General features: G+C 43.0%; 1 protein-coding gene across 1 annotated transcript in view; it reads left to right on the top strand.

The window, feature by feature from the left end:
* Positions 1-9,885, top strand: part of LOC107091662 — a 15,987-nt gene extending 6,102 nt beyond the window's left edge. The window contains exon 2 of the mRNA XM_015385721.1: positions 5,133-9,885. Coding sequence (XP_015241207.1) covers positions 5,133-8,602 — 3,470 coding nt within the window. The 3' untranslated portion in view covers positions 8,603-9,885. The remainder of the gene's footprint in view (positions 1-5,132) is intronic.
* The last annotated feature ends 578 nt before the right edge of the window (positions 9,886-10,463 follow it).

Raw genomic sequence — 10,463 nt, 5'->3', positions numbered from 1 at the left:
TATCAAAAAAGTACACCAGGGTGTTGTTCAGCATGGGGGTGAGTAGAAAATGAAGGCTAATCATGTTTTGGGTGTACTATTCCTTTAAATGCTAGCTGCATAACTGCACATTAACACAGACAGGCATGAAACCCAGACTCTGACTTAACCTTTTATCTAAGCATCTATTCAGTTGACACTGGTACACAGGCATTTATAACTGGATCATGCATTCAAAGGCTTGGAAGAAAAATAAAATGGCCCTCCTGCTCTTCCTCTGTGTAAAGCCCCCAAAATCATCAGTTTTTCCAGACTGAATATACTCTATAAAGCCAACTGCAGTAAACTTTCAAAGTCAATCTCGAGTGGGCAATTAATGTTAACATTCTCTTCTGTGTTTTCTACATTGTCATCCACAGTTTGGCCTGTTTTCCTCTAAATTTCTGTGTTAAAAGAGGTATGAACATGCTGCGTGGGTTAGCAGTGTTCATCCCTGAACGAACGTTCCCTCTTATGAATTAGTGTTAAATGGCAAAAGCATTTATTAACAAAGTAAGTCATTTTGATCAAAATACCAAGTTGGGGGAAATACCTGATTATTATTATTTTTTTTTTTTTTTTTTAAATAATAGCCAAATCTAATTCAATCTTGACTGAATACCTGCCTGATTAGATGTATCACAGCACAGCAGAGTGCTTTTGCACAGTAAACGCCACACACTCATACTGGAGAAAACGAAAAAAAAAAAAAAATCTGAAAATATTTCTACCTCAGATAAAATGCTTCCATTAGTACTTGAGTGAACCAAATAGAGAAAAAAAAAAAGATGAGAAAATTGTTTTTTTTTTTTTTTTTTCACAAGCGTAGATTATGCTCCATGGGTGCACTGGGGTCACCCATTTTCATTCAACACAAGCTTATATAGCACTGACCATTCACCATTCAGTCTGTCTGGTGAATATTTTTTTTTTTTTTTTACGTGGTTTCAGCTTAGTGGCTCTTGTGGTCTCTAAATTAAGAAACTTAAAATACATCTAGTGTAAAATTAATTGATTTTAGAGCTACATAAAGTCCTGATAAGTAAAAAATATGTGGCCCAGATGGAACCTGGGAGCATCATTTACAACTGTGGTTCATTTTTGTCGTAATCCTGACACCATAGTTTGGATGGGCCTTAGAATTAAGAACAATCGGTCTCTGGTCAGCTAGATCACAACAAAAAGCAGAAGGGAAAGTAAAAGCATTTTAATAAATTCATAGTTGAAAATTATGCTATATGTGAAATAACCATTTCAAAATGAATTTTTAATGTTGCGTAAATTAGCACAACAGTGACTTGATTAAATGAGGGAACTACCATAATGGTGGATTAAAATATGTATCTATACACTAGAATCAACTCTTAAACTGGGACAATAGCTCCAGCCCCATTTAGCAACCAGGTGTACCTTCAAGTAGCAGCAATACAAATATTAGCCTGAGTATGAAGGGATAGGAAGTCAGTCACAGTGAATGAGCGGAGTAGTTAAGCAGAACTGACGCTTTCTACTGTTTTCATTAGCATTGGCAGCTGTGGCGACAAAGGCACACTGCAGCATTTTTATGAGGACTAAACAAACTTATTTGATGCAGGTTAGAGAGGTGAGTTAAAGCTACCCATGTTTTCACGACCATAAGGCGCACCGGACTAAAAGGCGCAGTCTCAGTTATGTGTGCCATTTCTGTATTTAACACACACATAAGGCGCATCGGACTATAGGGCGCGTTTTTTATATACAGGTACATGTCCTCTACTACCTTTAAATACCTCGACTGCGTATTTAAAAATACAGCGGGGGCAAAACTGAGTATGACTGTGCTTTATTCATGTATTTATTACAAAGTATTAATCAAACCTGGGAGCTGGCCGTGAGACATTCCTACTGTCCGGGCACCTCTGGTATGTGGGGGTCTGAGCGGCACCGACAGAACTAATATTAGAAGGCAGGATGATAATCTGGATGAAATGACTGCAATGATTAAGTTTTCAGGTGGATTTTCTCACTTAAAAACATATTAAAACTACTTTATTCCCACTGATCACAGCAAATATAGCTGCAAGGTGTATTTATTACAAAGTATTATTCAAACCTGGGAGCCGGCCGTGAGCGACACATCGCTGATGACACAGCGCTGTGATCACTCCTCTGAAACGGTTTATTGACGCATAAATTAACTTAAAATCCTGAAACCTGCCGACAGAATATGTTCGCTTTTATTATCCTGGTGCCTGCAGTTTAGATTATTTAAATGAAAAACACCTGCCAGCCGCTGCGGTGAACCCGGATGCGCCGCGGCCCAGAGGCTGCTGCTGAATTAAGTTTTCAGGTAGAAAAATAGAGTGGGAGCAAAACTGAGTATGATTGTGCTTTATTCATGTATTTATTACAAAGTATTAATCAAATCCATCAAAGTCATCATCCTCTGTTTCTGAATTAAACAGCTGCGCTAAATCAGACATGCCAATTTCCCCTTCTTCGCTGTCAGAGTCCCTTTCCGTGCCGGGCGGCTCCTCAGAAATAATGCCGGCTTTTGCGAAAGCTCGAACAACAGTGCCAGCAGACACGTTAGTCCAAGCATCTACAATCCATCCGCAAACTGTGGCGTAACTTGCCCGGCGCTGCCTTCCACTTATCGTGGAATTATTCTGCCGACAGAATATGTTCGCTTTTATTATCGTGCTGCCTGCAGTTTAGATTGTTACAGTTAGTTCTGACGCAGGGCTGAAGCAGCTTTGCTGTCCAGCAGCAAAACCTCAATTTTTCCATCTCGAGCAGCAGCAGCGCATCAAGCGCGTCAGGTGCTTAAACGCTCCCGACACGCTGCTGCTCAAAACACGCTGCGAGACCTTTTGCTGCGCCTATATGCGTGTCAACCATTTGACTTTGCATGTAAACTCGCTGCTTCTGCTGCACCTGCTGCCTCCGGTTCACACCGATGTCGAGCGGTTGAAGTTCCTTTGTCAGACCCCCCTGAATAACAGCAAGCACAGCGTTAATTTGTTTCACCATGTTTTTCACATCAGCTGTGAGATGGGCACGCATGGAGTCACAGATTAACAGTGATGGTGATGAGTGGAAAAAAACCACCTGGTCTCCTTACATTCACCTCCCTCAGCCACTCTTTCATCATGAGTTCTGCATGGTGCATGGTGGTCTCAGAAGTCCGCAGTAACAACACACATAGGGCGCACCGCACCAAAGGGCGCGCCGCACATTTTGAGGGGAAAAAAAGACGTTTATATGCTCCTTATAGTCGTGAAAATACGGTATATAGCCAGTGAGCCTCTAACTGTTCATTCATTTCAATGATGAAGGTTTTCGATGGACGTTCAATGTTGAGGGTAGGCAGGGTTGTAGCTCTTGGTCTAGCGGCCGATGTGATCGTCTTCTCTGACTGGCAGAGCTGCAGTTTCCGTGTCCTCTCCAGGCCCTAAGAAGAAAATACACTTAAGACACAATTATAAGCTTAATCTCTTTTTGGAAAACCTATAAATGTTTTAGATTCTTTCTGCAGGAGTTCAGGGAGCCAGGTTCAATTAGTTTATTTTCAGTCAGGGTATAGTCACCTGGTACATGTTCTGTCCTGGTTTAAAGATTTCTTCAAGGATGCAGTCGTTTTATGCTGCTAGCTTACCAATCTACATTGTACCCCCACCCCACCCTGCAGCCAGTTAAATAGCTGCAGGCAAAGGGGAAGAACTACAAGCTGGGACTCCTCTTTTCAGGGAGCTTTGCATGTATGACTGAATGGGTTAAAACAGCTTTTTAAATATATTTTGTTCTAATTAATCTCTTAGACAATCAAAGTTTTTTTTATCACGACAAGCATAAATGATAAAAATATAATTATAATGATTAAAAAAATCTGATAACTCCCCGTAGATGTGAATATCTTAATGTGGTTTTGATAGGATGCATGCAAACCTGTATACATAGTTTGTAGTAATCATATTTGATTTTCAGCTTATGTAAGGATGGATGTGCAGATGTCTTTTTGTAGGAAAATTCAGAAAAACCTGGATTCATTGATTATTTAAAATCTGCATCAATAAATTAAAAGCCCAAATTACTTTACTAGCAGCCTTGTTCCTGATTCCACCCTCAAAATAAATCTAGATTTCTGTTCTTAAAGTGTAAACTCGGCATATAAAAAAAAAACATTGAGTTCAAGTTTGTTTGTGCAGGCAAAAAAATCAGATCAACTTAATTTTAGATAACATTATCAACTTAATATATATATATGATTAAATCAAATTATATCAGATAAATCTAACACTACGTAATTAAAACAAAGAACAGTGAAACATTGTGGTCTCTTACATCAAATTTCGAATAACAGGTAACATATTTTTCATTCGGGTTTTAAATACTGTTTTAGATTAGGCGTAATCTTTATTTCCTGTTTAGTCTCATTACATTTGATCCATCATAATTATTTGATGGACCAACTCTCCCTCAAGCCGAACAGAAGTCTGTTGACTCCAACCTCGAATTTCCTCTTGCACTCAAAGCAGTTTGAAGGGGAAATCAGCTTATTATTCTTGAATGGTTTAGTCATTCCTTTACTTTAATGAATACAATGGATCAAATTAAAATATTGTCTGCTGAAAATATACAATATATCCATTGGGCTATATGCCAAACTCCACTACTGTCTGAACTTCAGCCAGCTCCGGTAACTGTGGGCAGACCCACCTGGTTCAATCAGTCAAGTAATGAAAGACAATAAACACAGGAGCTGGATGAATTTCAGGGGGTTGTGGATTTGGACATGTAGCCCATTGCAATCTCAGAAAGGTGAATATTGCATACTGCTTCAGTTCATTACTGGCCTGCACTCCAATATTTCAAAGGGTGTAAAATAAAACTTTACTGTTTACGGCTAACTTTGTGCGACTATGATGATGAAAAGAGAAAGGAGATGTGAAGAAAAAATGTGGGTTAATCATTAACAAAATTACAATAGGATGATTAATCAGAGATATTATAATGCCCTATTTTCCTGCTATCGAACAATATGTGAAGCAAGATAATGGTCTGATCTATTATGCATTATAGATTAATCTGACTGATTTTAAAGCTGTCTGCTGTCATGTGCTTTTATCTTACAGACCACAAAGTTGCTAAGACTGTTAATGATGCAATCCAGCATCCACCTCCTGAGGAGAACTCAGAAAAGACTGACAAGGGAGAAAGTTCAGCAGAGAAGTCTCCAGTTGAGGGCTTGGGGGTTGAAGTTGATCCAGCGGAAGACGGGATGGACGATGACGAAGAGGCCGATCCGACGAATAAACAAAGGAAATTTAGCTTGGTGTGCAAGGAGTGCGGCAAGAGCTTCAGCCAGCGCGAGATGTTCAACCTCCATCGGCACTTTCACGCACATGAGGATGAGTTGCTGCCCCTGACCTGCAAAGAATGCGGCCTTACCTTCCAGCACCGCAGAAGCCTCATCAAACACAGGAACGAACACAAGGAAAAAGAAGAGAATCTGGAGACTACAAAGATGGAGGACAAAACGCGGGCGCCGTTTAGATATCAGTGTGCAGAATGCAAGAGGATATTCTCTACAGTAGGTAAACTGAGGGACCATGACTGCAACCATGCATCAGAAAAGCCTTACCACTGCCCTCTTTGCCGCCAAGATTTCCAGTTCAAAGTGTCTGTCACCAAACATATGATGACCCATTCCCGTGAGTGCGCCTTTAAATGCCAAGAGTGCAGTCAGACCTTTCCAAACATCATGTCCCTGCGCTTCCACCAGAAATCCCACGGTGCTCTCAAGCCGTACGAGTGTCCAGAGTGCGGCATGGTTTTCAAACACTACTCCGTCATGGAAGACCATCGGCGCAAGCACGTCGACAATAGCCGCTCTCACCTGTGCAACATCTGCGGCAAGACTTTTAAGTACAGCAGCCTCCTCCAACAGCACCAGTATCTACACACGGGCCAGAAGCCTTTCCGCTGCCCTGAATGTGGCAAAACATTTGCCTTCGCCCAAAACATGAAGGCGCACTGCCGCCAGCACAGGTTACGAGAAACCAACTCATTAAGCGAGCCACCTAAAAAACAGCCTGTTAGGTCTGGACCCGAAGTGGCTGAGGGTCCCGAGAAGGAGAACTCTCATTCTAGCCAGGATACGAAACGCACCTTCTGTTGCCCTCTCTGTCCCCAGACCTTTCACGTTCCAGCTAACCTCAGAGCTCACCTGCAGTTCCACGAGGAAGAGTACGAAAAGCTGGAAAGGACACCTCAATCTCCGGTGGGGACCAACAAGCATTGGGACAAGGGGCACACCTGCCCTCACTGTCCTAGTATTTTTCGAGAGGAATCTAGTTTAAAAGGGCATCTGTTGAGTGTCCACAAGACAAATACAATGCATTTGGAAAGGTTGCCCACACCAAAAAAGCAGTTAGCTCAATTAAGCAGTGATAACACACAGGGAAAGCTGTTTAATGTAAAACCCTACAAGTGTTCAGAGTGCGGAAAAACTTTCCGGCACCGCTCAGTGTTAGAGCTACACATGCGCATACATTCCAAGGACAAGCCTTACCAATGCAAAGTGTGTGGCAAGGGTTTCAGATTCAGCAGCTACTTGCAGCAGCATCTCATTATCCACACGGGCAAAAAGCCTTACAAATGCCCCGATTGTGGAAAGGATTTTGCCTTCTTGCAGAACATGAGGACTCACCAGAAGCTGCACCAGGAGAAGCCTTTCCGCTGCACGAGCTGTCGCAAAGGCTACAGCGACGAGACCCAACTCCAGCACCATATGTTGTCCCACAACGGAGACAAACCGCACAAGTGCGACCTCTGCGACAAGAGCTTCGGATTGGCCTATCTGCTGCGAGACCACATGAACACCCACACGGGGGAGAGGCCGCACCAATGCGAGGAGTGTCATAAATCCTTCTCCTGGTTCAGTAGCCTGCTGGTTCATCAGAAGATTCACGCACGCAAAAAGCAAGCTTTAAGCCACTACAGCTCCTACCCAGTTGGTGCCCGGATGAGGGGAAGGGGGAAGAGGGGAGGGAGGCTAGTGTGGGGGTTGTCCAGACCATCTGGGATCTCAGAGGTGGTTCCTCCTCCTCAACATCACCTCTACCCAGTTTCTCCTCACAGAGATTCCGAGTTGCACAGACAAGCGCCGCAGCAGCCCTCTCTGTCTCGCATGGATTCACAGACAAGGCAACAGAGTGAGGCATGGCCGTCTGAGCCGCCTCGTCAGCCGCTGCAGTGGAGCGTGGATGCTAGAGAGGTGCCCCCACCTCCCACGCAGCACCATCCTCAGGCTCCACAGTATGACGTTTCAAAACAGCCGGCGCTTCAGCAACAGCAGCAACATCATCAAAGGAGTCCAGGCTGGGCGGATATGTCGTTATTGGGCCCTGGGTTGGCTCCCAACTTGGACTCCCAGTTGAAGGAGAACACTTCTTCTGTTCTGGCCTCTCATATGCCAAGGAAATCCAGCCCATCAGTGGCAACTGAGATTGTGCAACAAAGACAGCATAAACTCTCTTTGTGGAGTAACACTCCAACATCCACAGGCTTGGCTGCAACAAGTTCCTTGCAGCATGATTTTTCCGTTCCCTCCTCCTACATAGACGGAGCTGCGCTGTGGAGTGTCCGCCCCACTCCACTTACAAACTCTCAGAGCTCCCCAAACAAGCTCGGCCAAGACCTGCAGCTGCCACGGTGGCCGGGCGGCCCAGAGCCGTCCCCGCCACCCAAGAAAGAGGAAAGGCTGTGGGACATCAATAGTCCTTCAGTTTTGTCTTCGACTGTTACTCAGCCAGAGAAGGCGTGGAACGGCTGCGAGCCGCAAAAACCATGGGTTTCCGGTCTCACAGGTGCCCCACCCTCAGCTCAAATAGACCAAAGCAACGCCATGCCCATCTCAGCTCCTGGTTCTCACGGGGTTACCAGCAACTTGTGGGACATTCAAACCCCTCCAGGGATTTCAAAGACTGTGAACTCTGTGGATAAGTTGGTAAATAACCAAGAGTTTCAGCTGCAACAAAAACAGGTCTCGCCCGGCTGGAGTGGCGTGCAGACCCCCACGCAGAAGGTTCCCATATCCATCCAATATGAGCCTCATCGTTTCAACCAGGGGATGGGGACCCCCGTCTGGGGCTTCCAGAACAACTCCGTCGGACCTCAGTCTCTGCTCTCCGGCCAGCTCAAACCAGGTGGCGGACAGGAGTTGCAGCAGCAACCGATGGCATCAGCCGCTCAGATCATCATTAATCAACCTTCTCCTTTTTTCTCTCCTCCGCTCGCTCCTCTTCCCCCCTTGGCTTTGCCTAGCCCTCACCCCCTCCACTCGGTCCCGGTCGGTGCAATACCCAGACCCCCACACCCAAACATATTTTTCACCCCACAGCCGGTCATGAGCGAGAGGCCACACATGCCGCAGACCCTGCCCCTACCTCAGCTCCCCTCGCAGACGGAACCTCACAAGCTGGGAACCCGTCTGCCATTTCCCCCTGAGCGGCTTCTCCACTGCATGATATGCGGACTCTCCGTTCCCCGGGAGCTGGATCTACAGATGCATTACCTTCAACATGCGAAGGGGGAGATATGACACTTCTACACTAGTAACAAACCTTAGTTCTGTTTTTTATAATTGTCTGTAAAACCTCATTCATTTGACACTTTGCTGTTGAGTGGATGATGATTTAAAACAAACAAAAAAAAAAGGTGTAAGTGAAACCAGACACAATTTGCACATTTGATTTTGAAATTTGATGTAAGACTGTGCAGCGTGTTTGACCAGAGGATGTATATGTCTATAATTGGTTTCGCCAACTTTTCAGATCATTTCAGGGGTGCGGATTAATGAGGTTCTGCAGGCTACATTTCATGTATTGCTGATTATGTTTAGAATTAGATCTTAGTAATTTTCTAGTTCTGTCCATATGTCTTGAACCATTTGTACCGTGTTTCTCCATGTACAGTATACAGTGTGCCTTTTATGAGTACAGTCTGCATGTCTGCTGTCTTGGTATTCTAGGCCCTAGTTTGTGCTTTCTAAGTAGACTGAACAGTGTGACCTCAACCCGTCACAGGCAGAACAACTTGGTTAAAGGTGCTGAAGAGTCTGGAATAGGGGGGGCTGTGAGGTAAAATGTATTTTAAAGTATGCATTGATTTGTAAAAGAATTTATACCTCTTGAAGTTTTTCACTCTGTCTTTTCAACCAGAAACTTTGATGTATCTTATTGGGGTTTTATGTGAGAGAGTAACACAAAGTAGAAGAAACCTGGCCGGAGAAAATGGATACATGTTTTATTTAATAAGTTTTTTATTTACATATAATCTGGAACTTGTGCATTCTATTTCATCCCTTTGAGTCAGTGCTTATGACTTTAATTTTTCTTTAACTCCATCCCACCAAGTCTGATCAGCTACCCTGTTCCTGCTGTTCCCACAGTATGATACCGTCACCACCATGTTTCCTGCTGCTAGATGATTTCTATACACTCTTTGCGTTAATCCATCACATAAAATCTCAGTGCAATACATTGTTTTTTGGCTGTTCTATGACTAGATTAATAAATTGAAGGGGTATAAGTCTATTTTGCAAAGCACTCTACATATTAAAGCTGCTGGCCTACAACTATGATCTCTTCCTTGTGTGCAAAAAGCCACAGGCTGGGTCCAAATGTCTCCCCAAACACAATGGAAAACTGAATGAAATACAAACTTTCTCTACCGGAACTAATAAATGTATCATTTAGAAGGTCCCTTTACATTAGTTTCCAGTAATAATCTGGCAATCTAGCTGCAGTTTAGCAATTAATCATGGCACTGTTAAGTTTTGTAATAAAACAGACTTTAATTTGGGATTTTTTGTCTTTTTTTTTTTTGTCTTTTTTTTTTTTTACAAAGGCATTGAACAGGTCCTACACTTTATTCCACTTTTTCCTGCTTAGATTTAATCTAGAAATGTACCTATATTCATAAAACCAAATCCCACCTTGAAGTACTTCAATGTGTTTCTGTGAATTATCATTTATTTCCATGACTGTAAGTTTAGTTGACTTCACGTTCTCATTTCCCCATATTTAAAAAAAAAAAAAAAATGGAGTAGCTTCCCGGGGAGAATATAATCCCGAATACCTTTTGTTATTGCTGTACAATAAACACAGGTCTTTGTAAAAACAAATACCAAACCCTCTTTCCTTTGCATTCATTGGTTCCATAAATTTGCCTTTCTACCTCCACCCACCCTTTTTAATCATCACTGGGTTTTTTTCATATCAGATTGAATAAAACCTTTTACTATATTGTTTGCTTCAATCTTTCGCATCTATGTTAAGATTTAAAACCTGAAACTAAAGATATTTTTGTTTACTATTTTACCCGGTTGTACTTTTAGTTTTAATGGGTTTGACCCTTAAATACTGAATAGTGTTGACTTTTGATGAGAAAAATAACTTAAA

This window comes from Cyprinodon variegatus, unplaced genomic scaffold, assembly GCF_000732505.1.
Source record: "Cyprinodon variegatus isolate N-32 unplaced genomic scaffold, C_variegatus-1.0 Scaffold346, whole genome shotgun sequence".
NCBI lineage: Eukaryota > Metazoa > Chordata > Actinopteri > Cyprinodontiformes > Cyprinodontidae > Cyprinodon > Cyprinodon variegatus.
Note: the sequence above shows the minus strand (reverse complement) of the source record. Positions and strands in the feature narration are given on the sequence as shown.